This window comes from Mirounga angustirostris, unplaced genomic scaffold (genome assembly GCF_029215605.1).
Source record: "Mirounga angustirostris isolate CCGP_5_RB_7025 unplaced genomic scaffold, mMirAng1.0.hap1 SCAF_4, whole genome shotgun sequence".
NCBI classification, from domain to species: Eukaryota; Metazoa; Chordata; class Mammalia; order Carnivora; family Phocidae; genus Mirounga; species Mirounga angustirostris.
Genome location: NW_026991712.1, coordinates 1056163 through 1073771, shown reverse-complemented (window position 1 = coordinate 1073771; position 17609 = coordinate 1056163). Strand labels below are relative to the sequence as shown.

At 47.1% G+C, this 17609-nt stretch overlaps 1 protein-coding gene across 3 annotated transcripts; it reads left to right on the top strand.

Moving 5' to 3' along the window:
* Positions 1-214: 214 nt before the first annotated feature.
* ZNF623 (zinc finger protein 623) lies at positions 215-12390 on the top strand. 3 transcript variants are annotated; one of them, XM_064587764.1, is made up of 3 exons: positions 4116-5112; positions 8314-8413; positions 8569-12390. In XM_064587764.1, exon 3 carries the CDS (start codon positions 8633-8635, stop codon positions 10142-10144), a length of 1512 nt encoding a protein of 503 aa, XP_064443834.1. In that variant the 5' UTR covers positions 4116-5112; positions 8314-8413; positions 8569-8632; the 3' UTR covers positions 10145-12390. The 3 variants fall into 3 exon arrangements, with proteins under 3 accessions (XP_045751713.1, XP_064443834.1, XP_064443835.1); XM_045895757.2 differs by lacking the exons at positions 4116-5112; positions 8314-8413 and adding an exon at positions 215-330; XM_064587765.1 differs by lacking the exon at positions 8314-8413.
* Positions 12391-17609: the final 5219 nt, after the last annotated feature.

The following is a 17609-nucleotide window of genomic DNA, read 5'->3' as shown; positions in this document are numbered from 1 at the left end:
CGGCTCGCAGGCCCGCCAGCCGCTCAGAGAGCCTCCGCCGGCCGGGGCCCCACCCGCCCCGTCGAGCTCCGCCCGGCGGCACCGGCAGCTCCGGGAGGCGAGACCGCGCGCGCGCACGTCCGCTCGGGCACCGGCGGCACTGCGGCCGCCGCAGCGCGGAGGCCGCACCCCGGCCGGCGGAAGCCCGAACCACCGAGAGGCCGGCGGCCCGGGGCGCCTAGAGCGGCCCCGGAAGCTGTCGGGGCGGGGCCTCGGCCGACTTCCGGCCGCGGCGTGTGGGCGGCGGTGCGGGCTTTGTCGGCGGGCGGGCGTTTCGCCGCGGGCGTCCCGGTGAGTGGCCCGTTCCCGGCCGCGGGCGGGCGGGGCGGCGGGGTCGCGCGGGCGGGCGGGCGGGGGTCGCGGGCGCGGCCTGCCCCGCACCGTCCCTCCCCGGGGGGCGCCCGGGGACGCGCACCCACGCCGCGGAGCGCCTGGCTCCAGCGCCCGGCGTCGCACTGTGCTCGCGGCCCCTCCGGGCTGGGCTGCGGGCCGAGGTGACGAGTGCGGGCGCGGGCAGTGCTGCTGTTTGCTGCGGGCCGCCTGCTTTCTCTGGAGCCCGGGGGAGCGCTCCAGACGGCCTCGGCAGCGGGGCCGGGGTCTGAAGCCCCCGGCGCGGGAGGAGGGGCGGAGCCGCCCCGGTGCCCCGGTGCGGGTGCGGTGGGGAGGAACTGGGGGGATAGACTTCCCTGCACGCCTTGGGCCTGAAGAACTCTCGGGCGCGAGAGGGGCCGGCTGCGCCGCTGTGGCGCTGTCCTAAGGCTCCCGTTCCCCTGGAAGTCTTTGTCAGTCCCAGGGGATGCGTCCGCCGAGGTCGGGGGCCTGGTGCCCCCTCACACCGGTTACGTCATGGCGCCGGGATCTTCGGCTGGAGGTTCCCCAGGAGGGTTCGTGGAGGCAGGCTTGGAGCTCGGGCCGTTCGTCTGTAGGCTTGTGCTCGTCACCACCCTGCAGCACGTCTCTCCCCTGGGGCCCAGTCCCGACGGGTGATGGGAATAACTGCCTTCTGCCCACCTAGGATCTGCGATGCCCGTGAACCCCAGGCTTCAGTGGTACCTTGCTCCCTATCCGCACAGATGGAGCCTTTCTCCGCGTTACAGACACAGCATTCTAACAGTATGCTAATGCCAGCGGTATCCACAGCGTCTCTCTTAGGGCAGGTGGAGAGAGGGGCTGGGGGGAGGGACTGCTGCTCTTTCACAAGCCTGCACACACGGCTCCAGCCTCTCTTGGAGGGACGGCGATGGGTTCCTGACTCCCGGAAAGGTCTTGGGGATGATGTGGAGAGAGGGCAGAGCTGAGAAGGCCCAGACAACACTCATGAGCCAGAGGGAGGGGTGGTCTGGGAAGCCTCCCACCCCGAACCCAGCGGTGCCATTGAAGTGGTTCAAGGAGCTGTCAGGCATGTCCATGCAGCCTCGGGTCTCGGAAGGTGACTGGTGGAAGGACACTGGACTTGTCAGGAGAGGCGAAGGCCGTCAGTATCCTTGGGAGCAGGAACCAAAGTGCCGTGGGGTGGGATGGGGAGCAGACAGCAGCTAGTAGTTGGTTTGGCCTTAAGCAAGTCACCTCCCTGGACCTCATGGATAGTTGTGAGGAGAACATGAGAAAACGAGACACCTTGCCCAGTGACTGGCACACACCAGGTTCTCAGTGCCCTTCATCCCTGCTCTGGCAGGAGCAGGTGCAGATTCTCGTGCAGCTCTGGTTTGTGTTTCACTCAGGTGCCCTTTGCTCTTGTTATTCCCAAGGGTGAAGCTCAGCAACCTTCCTGCTTCCTCAAGGCTGTAAGCCACAGACAGGGACTCAGGCCAGCCTGTGAGTCCTTTACCAGTGCTCGGGAGAAAAAGCTCCTAGTGCCCATGTCGTGCACACCCCCCACTTGTCATCCCAAAGTTCACAGGGTCCCACTCCGGGTTAAGATCCCACTTCATTTCCAGCACCGAGGATTGCCCCATCTCTCTCAGCATCAGCTGTGTACTTGCACAATTTCATGTTTCATTTTATCCAGCAGATTCTCTGTGTTGTAACAGAAAGGTAGGCCATGGTAGCTCCGTATGTTGTGGGGTCACAGGCTTGGTGTATTTTTACTTCCTTTTGTTCATTTCATTCAGGTTTCTGTCTTTCTTTCTTTTTCTTTAAGATTTTTATTTATTTATTTGACAGAGTGAGAGACAGCGAGAGAGGGAACACACACACAAGCAGGGGGAGTGGGAGAGGGAGAAGCAGGCTTCCCGCGGAGCAGGGAGCCCGATGCGGGGCTCGATCCCAGGACCCTGGGATCATGACCTGAGCCGAAGGCAGACGCTTAATGACTGAGCCACCCAGGCACCCCTCAGTCAGGTTTCTTTAAATGAAAAAATATCAATTCAATTTTGTTTGAATTCACAAAAAACAAGGAGCTAAGCAGAAACTGACAGATGGCTGATCTTCAGATAAATGTTTATTCAAAGCCAGGTATAACTCTCTAAAGTTAGGGGAAAACTATGAAGACCATTAAAAGACACATACTTTTTAAAGCTATTTTCTTGTAGACACATGTAAGTTTGCTTGCAAGGAGTACAACAGTCCTTTCAAACATAAAAATCATAAGATACTACTTCCAAAGCAAAACCCAACATCCTACCCCCCTTCCTTTTTTAATTAAGAAAAGTGAGGCTTAAACTATCAGCTTACTTTTATAATACCCCATATGATCCTGTGACAGGTGACACTTGGGAAGGGAAAAAATCTACGATGGGGAAGTGGGCACTGGAGGAAGGTAGGCCTGGATTTGAACCTTAGTGCTGCTTCTTACTAGTTTAGTGACCTTAGGGCAATTGTCTGTCTCTCTTAGTCTCCATTTTCTCATCTGTAGAGTAAATAACGGAGGGAACACCTGCCTTAGAAGGTTTAGAGCAGTGTGTGAGACAATGTGAGTCAGTTGCTCAGCACTGTGCCTGGTGGGGTTTGAGGGGACCTAATAAGTTGTACCCCACCTCTCCTCCTGAGTTCTGAACCGATGAGGCAAATGGCCAAACTGCCACCTCACTTCTGGGCAAAGGCTGGGTCAGAGCATCAGACAGACTCTGGTGTCTGCTCACCGGAAGCGCTGGTTGCTGGGGCCCCTCGGGGGCCACTCCGCTGAACCTGTGGCTTGGAGGGGCCGAGCAGAGTGTGCACCCCCGTGCAGCAGGTTGTGTGCTGCCTGCCTGTTACTTGCCCAGACTTTTTATTCTGCTAACTCCTTCCATCTCTGGGGAGGAGAAAGGGTCAGGCAGGTGGGCCGAGCACCTCAGGGCACATGCCTGCCATGACACCAGAGGCGCAGGGACGAATGTTCCTTCCGGTGTCTGATCCGGATAGGGGTTCAGTGACTCCCTGTGCCGGTCACAGAACCAGGCTAACATCTGTGTGGATGAACTTGAGGATGCCAGGATATATTATAAATGGGGGAAAGGTTGCAGATGGATAAGTGTAGTGTGATCCCATTTTTACTTTTGAAAATCAAGTTTCTGTAAGTATTTCTTCAAGCAAAGTGTCAATGAATGTGTATTACCAAAACAGCTAACAGTGGTAATGTGTTGAATTGGTGGGGATTCTCATCATCTAAATTTTGTCTGTATTGTCTACACTTCTTTATTATTTGAAATATTTTTATGACGTGTATCTTATGTTTGTGATGGCTAAGGATTAAAAAGATACAAAAGTAAAACAGGATGTAAAACTGAGTGGTATAGTCCTGATTTCATAAAAATACTAGTGCAGAAAAGATACCAGAGGAAAGTGTTCACTGGTAATCTTAGTGGTGGGGTTAAAGGTCATTTTATAATTTTTCTTTTTTCAGTTTTTCTGTTGTTTTCGCTTTCTCAATTGGCATAATTTACCTTATCGCTTGAAAAAATAACTGAAGTGGGGCGCCTGGGTGGCTCAGTTGGTTAAGCGACTGCCTTCGGCTCAGGTCATGATCCTGGAGTCCCGGGATCGAGTCCCGCATCGGGCTCCCTGCTCGGCAGGGAGTCTGCTTCTCCCTCTGCCCCTCCTCCCTCTCATGTGCTCTCTCTCATTCTCTCTCTCTCAAATAAATAAATAAAATCTTTAAAAAAATAAAAAATACCTGAAGTAATTTTTATAAGCAGCAGAAAGATTTTTTTTAAGCCAAGTTATTGAGCCTTTAACTCCGAAAAACATCCTCAGTGAGTGCCAGGAGGCAAGCCTCATCTGCTCCATATCACCGCTCCACTGAGTGGGTCGCTGCTCCAGGGGGCTGTGTTGGCAGATGAATTACCAGGGAGATCTCTTCCGGACAGAAATGCCTGCCACGGACTTGTGCTCAGCTCCTTGTCCTTATTGCCAGTTATTGGTGTGTGGGTTCAGTTTCTTTTTCATCACTGGGAGCCTTGGTCTGAGTAATCCGCTTGTTTCTTAGTATTACTTAAGCATTATTCAAGTTGCTGTGACAGAGATTCAAAATAGTGTTTTTAACTTCTTGTTCCGCTTTGCCTACCTGGTGGCTCTGGCCGTCAAGGCCGTCTGGCAGCCTGGCTGCTTGCCTCATCCATGTGTCACCGTGGGGAGGGAGAAGGGACGTGGAGGTAGGGGCCCTGCACACATCCCTTGCAGTCCCGGCTCATGGGCTGGATCTCAGTCACAGGGTCACGCCTAACTTCAGGGGACTCCACGAGGTGTAGTCATTTGCTGGGCGGCCACGTGCCTCCTCATATTTTAGGTGGCATTTCTGTCACTCGGAGGGAGCAGAGGTTCTGGGCAGTCTTCAGTCTGCCACAGTCTGCCCCACCGGCCACTCTTTGTCCCACACCACGTACTTCCTCTGGCCCAGAGGGTGGGGTGTGCCTTTTCCCACCAGGTGCAGCTTCACACAGTCACACTCTAAACTCACACGAGCCCCGGCCACCCTGAAGGTTGTCTCCATCACCTGCCAAAGGCAGCATGACTGTATGGACTCGCCCCCTCAAAAAGGGGAAGAATTGCCTTCCACAGCTGCGCTGGCTCCCCGTGCAATTTGCAAGAGTGTCTTGACCAGGTGACCCCTCAAGTGAGCAGTCCCGGGACCTGGGACCCAGCAGTCACTCCCAGGTATGCACCCAGCAGAAACGAGGACCCTCAAAGTACAGGAGTGTTGACAGCAGCTTTAATCATCACCGCAAACCACAGATAACTCAGGTGTCAGTGAGAAGTAGATTGTGACCTATTCTTGCGGTGGTGTGCTGTGCATCCGTGAAAAGAGTGAGCTGCTGGTGCCTGCAATGTCGATGACTTTCCAGGCAGAATACTGAGTTAAAGCAGATACGTATTTGGGGGAGTGATGAAAATGTTCTGCAAGTGGATGGTTGTGATGGTTTTGCATTTAGGAATATTCAAAAAACACTGAGCTGTGTACTTTAAGATGGTGAGTTTTATGGTATGTGTTATAATTAAGAGTCTGACTCTTGGTTTTGGCTCAGGTCATGATCTCAGGGTTGTGAGATCAGGCCCTGTGTCAGGCTCTGTGCTCAGCGCAGAGTTTGCTTGGGATTCCTCCTCTCCCTTCCCCCTCAGCCTTTCCCCCTGTGTGCACCCGCGCACACTCTTTCTCGCAAATAAAACCTTTTTTAAAAAATGGGTACGTGATGAATAAAATGCAGGCACAGAAACATGTTGTATAATTCTGTTTAAATGAACTTATTTATTTATTTATTTATTTTTTAAAGTAAGCTGTACCCCTAGCATGGAGCTTGAATTCACAACCCCAAGATCAAGAGTCACATGCTCTGCTGACTGAGCTGGTGAGGCGCCCCAATTGAAATTTTTTTAATGGGCAGAATTCTTCTATAATAAAAGAGGTGATTGCCCATGGAGGGGGAGTCTTTTAGATGACAGAAATGTTCTGTGTGGGCTTGGCGGTGGTTAAATAGGTGTCACAAGGAGTTCATCAAGATATGTGTGCTTTATGCAAGTTCTAGCTCACATAAAAGAGAAACACGTGTTGAAAGGATGCCCTGGCAGGGCCACAGAGCACATGTTACCTGGTTACTCCCTCTGCTTCTGCTCCCATTGCTGCTTCACCTCACCCCCAGCTTTGCCCTTAGGGGCAGGTTCTTGTCCTTGATGTCCACATTGGAAATGCGTCTGGAAGGCATCCCTTCATGGGGTACACAGCAGGGTCTGTTTCCTACTGGTGCAGATTTGGGGCAAGAAGTGATTGTTTAGGGTCTTTTTTTTTTTTTAAGATTTTATTTATTTGGCAGAGGGAGAGGGAGAAAGAGGCTCCCTGCTGAGCAGGGAGCCTGACATGGGGCTCGATCCCAGGACCCTGGGATCATGACCTGAGCCGAAGGCAGATGCTTTACTGACTGAGCCACCCAGGCGCCCCTGTTTGGGGTCATCTTGGATGGAGCTCCCTGGAAGTGGTGCTCTGGGGTTGGGATAACACTTGAGTTGCCCCCAGGGCACTCTAGGCTCCTGTGATTGACCAGGCATTGGCTGTGGTATGGTAGGCATCTGAGATGGCCCTCTAAGATTCCTGGCCCCTAAGGTACACACACCTCACAGCTACCATGGAGGGATTTTGCAGATGTAATTAAGGTCCCAAATCAGCTGACGTAAGGTGGCAAGGCCCTAGGTGGGCCAACCTAGTCATGCATGCCCTTGGAGAGCAGTTTTCTGTAGCTGGTGGCAGAAGAGAAGTCAGAGAGGTGTTCTATGTGCTGTTCTTGGTGATAAAGGTGTCCCTAGGAGCCGAGAGCAGCTGACAGCTGGCAAGGAGTCAGGGACAGTCCTCTGGTTGTAGGGAACTGGTTTCTACTGACACCTGAATGAGTTTGGAACAGGTTTCCCAGCACTTCAGATGTGAACTTAGCCTGGCTGACTCCTGTGTGACCCTGAACAGGGATCCCAGTCACACTGGGTTGTTCTTTACACCTTGAGAGGTGTGAGATGACAGACGTACTGTTTTCTGCTGCTGTATTTGTGGTGCATTGTCCTGCAGTGATGGACAGCCAAGAGTGGGCATTCAGGGGGAGGGGCAGACCTTGGGGAAGGCAGAGTCCTGCCTACAGGTGGTTCCCAGTGGGGTGGAGGGTGGGGGTAGGCATCACTCTGAGCAGGGGAGCTGGGCATAGCACCTTGGCAACTGTAAGGTTAAATAACCCCTGACTGAACGAGCTTTTCCACAGTGACACACCAGTGGGATTCAGAGTGCCTTGTAGATCACCAGCACTCCCTGCCAGTACTTATCTTCTCCTAAAGGTCAGCAGTGTCTCAGTTCTCCCACCATGGATTGCTTTTGTCTGTTTTTTAACTCGATGTGAACAGAATCATGCAATATGAACTCTTTTGTGCCTAGCTTCTGCTGAACATTTCATCTGTGAGATTCATCTTTGCCTTTGTATAGCAATTCTTCATTGCTACATATTAGTTTCTGGTAGAGTACTCTTCAATCTGCCCATCCCTCTGTTGGTTATTTTGGTGGATATAAATGCTGTGAACATTCCAGCTCTAGACTTGTACAGAGAAGGCTTGGTGCCGTTGAGTGGATGAGAGGGGTGGGTTTTAGTGCCCAGGTGGAGGTGTTCACCCTAGATTGGATCAAGGACAGTGTAGCACATGTAAGGAGGGAGGGTATGGACAGGTAGGTTGGCAGATTGGGCAGGAGAAATTTGACGTTCTTATCTCATTTTTTTTTTTTTAAGATTATTTATTTGACAGAGAGCGACAGCGAGAGAGGGAACACAAGCAGGGAGAGTGGGAGAGAGAGAAGCAGGCTCTCCTCTGAGCAGGGAGCCCCACGCAGGGCTCCATCCCAGGACTCTGGGATCATGACCTGAGCCGAAGGCAGGCGCTTAATGACTGAGCCACCCAGGCGCCCCTCATCTCATTTCTTCTGTTCTCTCATTGAGATAAGGGCATCAGCTGAGAAGGAAGAGGGAGTATTGGGCATTTGAGAAGAGAGGACAAAGCAGGGGTGATCTTATAGGAGAAGGAGGAAAGTGTAGACATTGCCAGTGGCTCTCAGGGCCCCATTAATCAAGGCTTTGTAAATGTAGAGAGAGCTCAGTTGGCATAGATACAGACACAGAATGGGAAGCAAGTGGAATTTAACCCAAGTTGGGTTTTCCCATGCAGGGATGATAGAGGAAGGGCAGGGGGAGTTAGCATGATTATAATATATAACCCCAAATAAACATAGTACCATAGAACATGGGATCTAAGCTGGGTACAAAGGGAAAGGAGGACAATGAAGAGGTGGCAAGATCATAACATTTGTGTTTCTTTGGAAATATGTCTTAATTTTTTAAGAGTCCAAGCTACATCCTTCCCCATCTGCCACCCAGCCACTCTGTCCCTGGAGTTGGGTGTTGGAGGTGGAGCCCCAGAGAAGCCTTCTAAAGTGGTTGAGGTAGGTGGTTGAGATGCACACTGGGGTAAAGAGTGTGGGCAGAGAAAATAGTCCTTTTTCCCACTCTTTGGATGTGTTTTGTCCCCCACCTGCTCCAGCAGATTCCTGTCTGTTGACAAAGGGAAAAGATGATATTATTCTCTTTTATTTCCTAGAAACTTGTGACAAGAAGGTGACTCGGGAGCCTGAATTTCTGAGGATGGAAATCTGCCCAAGACTATGTCCGAAACACTCACAGTGATGGAGCCCCCTGCCTCTGAGTCTGGGGCATTCCCTGAACCCAGATTAGCGGGGCTGTTGGGAAACCCAGAAGGGCAGAGCCTGCGGAGCTGCCCCCCTCAGGAGGGCAGTTTCAGGGGGGTGACGGTTACCCATTGGAAGATCCAAGCAGGAGAGGCAGCTCGGGTGGGCAGTAAATCAGGAGAAAGCCCAGTTCTGAGCTCAAACCTCCTTCTCCTCCAGAGAGAGCTTGTGGAAGGGGAAGCCCACCAGTGTGAGATTTGTGGCAAAAGCTTTACATTTAACTCGGACCTAGTTAGACATCAGATTTCTCATGCTGGGGAGAAACCTTACAGATGTGAGCAGTGTGGGAAAAGCTTCAGCCAGAGCTCCCACCTTGCTGAGCATCAGAGAGCTCACACCGGAGAAAGACTCTATGTGTGCAACATGTGTGGAAAGGACTTCATTCACTATGCAGACCTCGCTGAGCACCAGAGAGCCCACGCAGGAGGAAAGCCATTCCGATGCATGCAGTGTGGGAGAGCCTTCCATCACAGCTCAGACCTGGTTCGGCACCAGCGAATTCATACCCGGGAGAGGCCTTTCGAATGCAAGGAGTGTGGGAAAGGCTTCAGCCAGAGCTCCTTGCTTATTCGCCATCAGAGAATTCACACAGGAGAAAGACCTTATGAGTGTAATGAGTGTGGAAAATCCTTCATTAGGAGCTCAAGCCTTATTCGACATTATCAGATCCACACAGAAGTGAAACAGTATGAATGTAAGGAGTGTGGGAAGGCCTTCCGTCATCGCTCAGACCTCATTGAACATCAGAGAATTCACACTGGAGAGAGGCCCTTTGAATGTAATGAATGTGGGAAAGCCTTTATTCGGAGTTCAAAGCTTATTCAACATCAGAGGATCCATACTGGGGAAAGGCCTTATGTGTGCAATGAGTGTGGGAAGCGCTTCAGCCAGACATCAAACTTTACCCAGCATCAGAGAATTCACACTGGAGAGAAACTCTATGAATGTAACGAATGTGGGAAAGCTTTCTTTTTGAGTTCGTACCTTATTCGACACCAGAAAATCCACACTGGAGAGAGAGTGTATGAATGTAAGGAATGTGGGAAAGCTTTTCTCCAGAAAGCCCATCTCACTGAACATCAGAAAATCCACACTGGGGATAGGCCTTTTGAATGTAAGGACTGTGGGAAAGCTTTCATTCAGAGTTCCAAGCTGCTTCTACATCAGATTATTCATACCGGAGAAAAGCCTTATGTATGTAGTTACTGTGGGAAAGGCTTTATTCAGAGGTCAAACTTCCTTCAACACCAGAAAATTCATACTGAAGAGAAACTCTATGAATGTAGTCAGTATGGGAAAGACTTCAACTCAACCCCAAACTTTAAAAATAATCAAGGTGTTCACCAAGAAGGACTTCCTTTGAGTAAGACCACCATACATTTGGGTGAGAAGTCTGCAGGTCAGGGGGAACATATAGATAACTTATAAAATAACGACTCTCCAACTCAGTGAGTGATATTTAGGAGGGAGTGGAATGAGTCCTAACTCATGATTTTGGAGGTGTCAGCGTTTTCCAAAGTCCTAGGCAGGGCTGCTTTCAGAGTGGGCTGTCACCCACCACTGTGCAGCAGCACTGGGGTGCTGTCCTCCACTACGAACATGTGACATCAGAAGAGCCACGTGACTGGACAGCTGGCTTTGAGCTGGAACAATGCTGGGGGATGGGCTAGGTCTCAAGCTTTCTATATGTTATTGCACAATTACAATTCACCCAAGTTAAAAATCCTTTTTAAAGCAGAACTATGTGTCTTAATACTTAAAAAAAGAATATCACGTGGTAAGTTTTGAGCTATCAAAAAGGCAAGTTGGAGAAAGACCTTTGTTATTTAAAACCACAAGTTGGTTCCCGATTGTCCTTAGGATAATTTCCAAGCTCCCGGTCCTGCTTTCTAAGGCCTTTTGCTTCCTGGCGTTTCATCTCCCACTGCTTAATCTCCTGCCACGTGGCTGGCGCTGCAGCAACACTAACTGCTTGACATTCCCACTTAACCCAAGCTGCGCCTGCATCCTTCTCTTTGTCCTTGTTTGAATGCTCTCCACTCCACACCTGGATAATTCCTCATCAGGAGTCAAGACCCATCTCAGGCATCATGTCAGGCTCAACCAGTTACCCCTCTGTGCTTGTGTTGCTATGAGCACTTCTGTTACTGCACTCACTTCGGTATATCAAAATTATGTTTTTATTTACCATCTCTTTCATTATTACACTACTAATTCCTTCAGGACATGGTCACAGTTGATTATGTGTCCCTGGTACCTAGTGCAAGGCAATAAAAAGCACACCCAAATCTGTGTGTAATTGGCTCTTCTCTTGCTTTGTACTGCTGTAGTTTAAATTTTTGGATTTTGTTGTTTTCTAACAGTATAATTTACTGGTCTGCTGGAAATATCTTCTCTCAGCCCTGTTGATGTCTTCTGCCTATATGTAACTCAGAAGTTGTAAGCAGTAGCTAGTGGAAGACTAGCACGCCTCGTATTTATGCCTTTAGAGCTCACCCATGACCGTCTACTTGCTTTTGGGGAGTGTTGCCTTCACCTGGTCGCCTGCATATCTTTCTAATCCACTCAAGGGGCACACAGTCCCAGTGCACTGCTCAAGGTTTTCTGTCTCAGCAGTTCCATGATTGACCTCTTCTGGTCACTTTCCCCGCTTTCTGGCTCACTTTGTCATTTATCTGAATATGTATTGATCTAGAAGGACCAGGGCTGAACACTTAGGAAACAGATGAAATTTTTGGGTCTGATGGAGAAGACAAAGTTCACTGCACAGAGCTAAGTGCTGAAGAAGTTCCACATTGTGTAGGAGCATAGGTAAGGAGGGGACTAATTTGGTGTGGAGGATCTGGGCCGGCTTCACAGAAGAGGTGACCCCAGAACTGAGAAAGAGCCATGGCAGCTAGAGAAGAGGATGACCTGGGAGAGGAATCTGCAGATAAGGTACAGCAGACACCTCTTTGGGGAGCTGTAATACACAGTACATAATGGTCTACCCAACTTTCAGCTGCTGCCTCTGATTTTCTTTTCTCTGAACATTAACCAAAACAACCAGTTTTGAAATGACATGAACCAGTTTTTTTGCCTGTGAGGGCATATTCTGAGTTCTTAAATTCCAGCAACACTAGCCTTCAGGGGGTAAGTGATAAAGAGGGGCATACAGTACTACATTTTCTGGAAAATTCCTCATTACTAGAGATGTTTCAAATGGTGCAGAAGAGATATTACCAGACCATTTCAATCAACTTTGGTGACGTCCAGTTTCCATACAGTAAAACACCTATTTAAAGTGTACAGAGCTTTGAGAAACCATATACCTGTGTAACCACCAATAGAATAAAGAAAAATAACATTCTTATCACCCAAACATGTTCCTTTTGCCCTTTCCCAGTTAATCCCACCCTAGTCCCAAGTACCTGCTTTGGGTCAGTGTAGATTAGTTTTGCTTGTGGGGCATCACATAAATGGACCCATACAGTATGTAATTCTGTGTGTCTTGACTTCTTTTGCTTTGGCATGTTTTAAAGACTCAACCAAGTAGTTATGTGTTTGGGTATCTCTCTGCTGAGTAGTGTTCCATTGTATGGACAAACCTTTGTTAATCATCCACCTGTTGATAGAAATTTGGGTTTCCAGATTTGGCTTTTATGAATAAAACTGCTATGAGCATTTGTGTAAAAGTATTTATTTGGACATGCCTCTTTATTTCACTTGGGTTAATGCATAGGAATTTAATTTCTGGGTTATAAGTGTGTTTTTAACTTTATAAGAAATTGCCAAAAATTCTCTGTAGTGGTTGTACCATTTTACACTCCTCCCACAATATGTCTGTTCCTGTTGCTGCACATCCCTTGCCAACGCTTGATATTGTAACTTGTCTGAAATATAATCCACCCTAGTTAGGTGTGATGGTGTCTCTGTGTGTTTCTAATTTGTATTTGTCTGCTCAGTGATGGTGTTGAGCACCTTCTCATGTGCATATTGCCATTTTGCCTCATCTTTTGTGATGTGTCTTTACATCTCCTGCCCACTTTTAAATTGGGTGGTTTGTCTTTTTTTTTTTTTCTTTTTAAGATTTTATTTATTTGACAGAGAGCTCAAGCAGGGGGGAGTGGCCAGCAGAGGGACAGGGAGAAACAGTCTCCCTGCTGAGCAAGGAGCCCGATGCAGGCTTGATCCCAGGACCCTGGGATCATGACCTGAACCAAAGGCAGACACTTAACTTGACTGACCACCCAGGTGCCCCATGTGGTGGTTTGTCTTCTTATTACTGACTTGTAAGACTCTTCTATTTCATAGATGAAAGTCTTTTTCCAAATATGTTTTCATTATGAATACTTTTAGTCTTTGGCTTCCTTTTTCATTTTCTTTTAGGGGGGAGGGGCAGTGGGAGAGGGAGAGAATCTCTGTTTTCTTAATGGTATCTTTTGAAGGTAAGATTTAAAAACATTTTTAAGTCCACAAAAATTTTTATAGTTTTTACTTCTTGAATTATGTCTAGATTTTTAAAAAGCTGTTTTCCAGTTGTTACTGCTAGTGTGTAGAAAACATTTGATTTTGGCTTGTTGACCTTGTATCCTGCAACCTAGATGGATTCACTTATTAGTTCCACTAATCTTTAGAATTTCTAGATTCTTTTTTTTTTTTTTTTTAGATTTATTTAAAGAATGTAAGTGACGGGAAGGGCAGAGGGAGAGAGAATCTTTTTTTTTTTTTTTTAATTTTATTTATGAGAGAGAGAGCGAGCTCAAGCAGAGGGATAGGGAGGAGCAGACTCCCCGCTGAGCAGGGAGCCCTACTTGGGGCTGGATCCCAGGATCCCGGGACCATATCCTGAGCCAAAGACAGACACTTAACCAGCCGAGCCCCACAGGCGCCCCTGGAGAGAATCAAGCAGACTCCCTGCTGAGTGTGGAGCCTGACACAGGGCTTGAACCCACGACCCTCAGGTCATGACCTGAGCCGAAATCAAGAGCCAGACGCTTAACAGACTGAGCCACCCAGGCGCCCCTGTATTTCCAGATTCTTTAGCATTTCCTAGGCAGATAGTCAAAGAATTTTACTTTTTCCTTTCTAATTTATATAGACTTGGTCTGCCCACATCTTTTTTCTGAAGTTGTTTGTGTAATAATATTATTTCCTCCTTATTTTTTAAATTTTTTTAAAAAGATTTTATTTTGGGGTGCCTGGGTGGCTCAGTTGGTTAAGCAGCTGCCTTCGGCTCAGGTCATGATCCCAGTGTCCTGGGATCAAACCCCGCATCGGGCTCCCTGCTCACCAGAGAGCCTGCTTCTCCCTCTCCTCTGCCTGCCACTCTGCCCACTTGTGCTCTCTCTCTCTCTGTCAAATAAATAAATAAAATCTTAAAAAAAAAAAGATATTATTTTATTTGACGGAGACACCGCAAGAGAGGGAACACAAGCAGGGGGAGTGGGAGAGGGAGAAGCAGGCTTCCTGCCAAGCAGAGAGCCCAATGCGGGGCTCGATCCCAGGACCCCGGGACCATGACCCGGGCTGAAGGCAGACGCTTAACGACTGAGCCACCCAGTCGCCCCTATTATTTCTTCTTTAAATGTTTGATAAATTTCACTGGTGAAACCCTGGGGATTTCTTTGTTAGAAAATTACAAATTCAATTTTTCTAATAGATAACACCAGATTCTTCCATTCTTGTGCCAATTTTGGTAACTTTGGTAACATGCTTATCTTTCAAGGAATTACTTATTTTATCTAATAAGCTATTGGCATAAAGTTCAAAACATTCCATTTTTATATTTTGTGCTATTTTACATTCTGTTTTAATTAGTTATATTTTAAATGAATTTCCCTCTTCCTGGTATTGGTGATCTCTGTCTTCCTTCTGTTCTTTCATCAGTCTAACCAGAGATTTACCAATGTGATTGCTGCTTCTAAAGAAGTAGCTTGGGACGCCTGGGTGGCTCAGTCGGTTAAGCGTCTGCCTTCGGCTCAGGTCATGACCCCAGGGTCCTGAGATCGAGTCCTGCATCGGGCTCCTTGCTCGGCGGGGAGTCTGCTTCTCCCTCTCCTTCCTCTGCTCCCCCTGCTTGTGCTGTCTCTCTCTCTGACAAATAAAATCTTGAAAAAAAAAAAATAAAGAAGTAGCTTTCATTTTCCTTGATTTTTCTCTATTTGTCCATTTTCTATTTCATTGAAACAATCATTTTATTTTTTTCCCTCCACTTGGAGCTAATTTCCCCTTTCCTTTTCTCGCTTATTCAAGTGGCAGCTTATATCATTAGTTTTAGGCTTTTTTTCTTTTCTCATATAAACACTTAAAAGCTTTTAATTCCTTGTAGCACTGCATTAGCTGCATTCCATAATTTTTTATATGTTGTTTTCATAATCATTCAGGAAAAGGTATTTTCTGATTTCTTTCTTCGTTTCTTTCTTATGGAAGAGAGAGCATGCAGTGGGGGGTGGGGGTGGGGAGGGACAGAGGGAGAGAGAGAATTTTAGCAGGCTCCACACCCAGGCAGAGCTTGTTGCAGGGCTCAATCTCACAACCCTGAGATCATGACCTGAGCTGAAATCAAGAGTCAGGCACTTAACTGACTGAGCCACCCAGGTGCCCCTGAAAAAGTATTTTCTGATTTCTTGTGATTTTGACTATGACTTATATAGAAGTCTGTTTAATTTCCAAATACTTGGGGCATTTTTCAAATATATTTTTATTACTAATTCCTAATTTAATTTTTTTTTTTTAAGATTTTATTTATTTGAGAGAGAGAGAGCACATGAGAGGGGGGAGGGTCAGAGGGAGAAGCAGACTCCCTGCCAAGCAGGGAGCCCGATGCGGGACTCGATCCAGGGACTCCAGGATCATGACCTGAGCCGAAGGCAGTCGCTTAACCAACTGAGCGACCCAGGCGCCCCCCTAATTTAATTCTATTATGTAATCGGACAACATACTCAGTATATTAACATTTTTAAATTCAGGACTTGTTTTATGGCCCAAATGATGGCTTATCTTGGTGAATGTTCCATGTGCCCTTGAAAAGCATTTGTGTTATGCGATTGTTTGGATATGAGTATTCCACACATGGCACTTAGGTCACATTGTCTGGTTTGCTTGTTCAAGTTTCCTCTTTCTTTCCTGATTTTCTTTCTACTTTCCGGTCATTGAGAAAGGAGTGTTGAACTCACTAGTTATAATTGTAGGTTTGTCTTTTTCTCCTTCAATGTTGTCAACTTTTATGTGCTTTGCAGCTCTGGTTTTGGGTACATAAGTACTTAAAATTGTTGGTTTTTTGATGACCCTATGTTTATCTCTGGTATTTTTTTTTAAACCCAAAATCCACTGTGTCTGATATATAATGCGTATGTTTCGGGTTTATGATTAGTGCTTCCAGGGTATAATTGTTCTTTTTTTTTTTTTTTTTAACCTATGTATGTCAGTATATTTAAAGTGTATTTCTTGGAGACAGCTTACAGCTGGGTCTTACTTTTTCATCCAGTATGGTAAGTAGTATTTTAACTGGTGAACTTCATCTGTTTACTTTCAATATTGATATGGCTGATTTTATTTATTTTTTAAAAGATTTTTTTGATTGGGAGAGAGAGCAAGCACAAAGAGAGGGAGCTACAGAGAGAGAGGGAAAGGCAGGCTCCCGACCGAGCGGAGAGGCTGACATGGGGCTCCATCCCAGGACACTGGGATCATGACCTGAGCCAAAGGCAGAAGCTTAACTGACTGAACCACCCACGCGTCCCTGTATGGCTGATTTTAGAACTCCCATCCTGCTGTTTTCTGTTGGTCATCTGTTCTTTATCCCCATTTTCCTGACTTCTTTTGGGTTCAGTAGTTTTTGGTACTTCATTTTATCTCCCCTATTTTCCTATTTGCTGTATCTATTTGTTTAGTCTGTTGCTTTCCATTTTATAGTGTGTATATGTCCTAGTCTCCTTTCACATACAATGTAAGAAATTTGCAGTATTCTTTCATGTCCCCTGCCCATCCTTTCTTTGTCCTTTGTTGTGCATTTTTACTGTTAAATATGTTCTAATGGCCATACCATAATTATTTTTACTTTAAACAGTTACTTTTTTTATTTTAAAGATTTTATTTATTTACTTGAGAGAGAGAGTGCATGGTCGAATAAGCGGGGTGGGGGGGCAGAGGCAGAGGGAGAAGCAGCCTCCCTGCTGAGCAGGGAGCAGAACATAGGGCTCCATCCTAGGACCCTGGGATCATGACCTGAGCTGAAGGCAGATACCCAACCCACTGAGCCACCCAGGCGCCCCTAAACAGTTATCTTTTAATGAAATTTTAACATTAGAAGAAAGAGGCTTTTACATTTACCCACATATTTACTATTTCTGGCCCAAGCTTACATTTTGCTTCCTGCGACCTGAATAATGTGCTTTATCATTTATTTTATTGCAGGTACCCCAAGGAAAGTTTCAGCTCTGGTCTGCTGAAAATATCTGTATTTTGTCTTCAGTTTTGAGGGATACTTTTGCTGGATATAAAGTTTTAGGGTGACGGGTTTTCTTTCATTACTTTGAAGATGTTCTTCCATCGTCTTCAGGCTCGCATTATTTCTGATGAAAATTTTGCAGTCATCTCTGCCTTTGTTTCTTGTTCATGTCTTTTTCTCCTCTAGGTGCTTCTAAGATTTTATCAGTGGCTTTCAGCCATTTGGTTATGATGTGCGTTGGTTAAGTTTTTGTTTTCATCCTGATCGGGGTTTATTGGCTTTGTATTTGTTTATTGGTTTTGGATTTATTATTTTCATCAAATTTGGAATCTTTTCCATTATGGCTCTCTCTCTCTCTCTTTTTTTTAAGATTCAGTTTGGTTTTTTTTAAAGATTTTATTTATTTATTTGAGACAGAGAGAATGAGATACAGAGAGCATGAGAGGGAGGAGGGTCAGAGGG

Coding starts and splice junctions, on each gene's coding strand:
- ZNF623 (XM_045895757.2), top strand. CDS start 8,633: ATGTCCGAAACACTCACAGTGATGGAGCCCCCTGCCTCTGAGTCTGGG.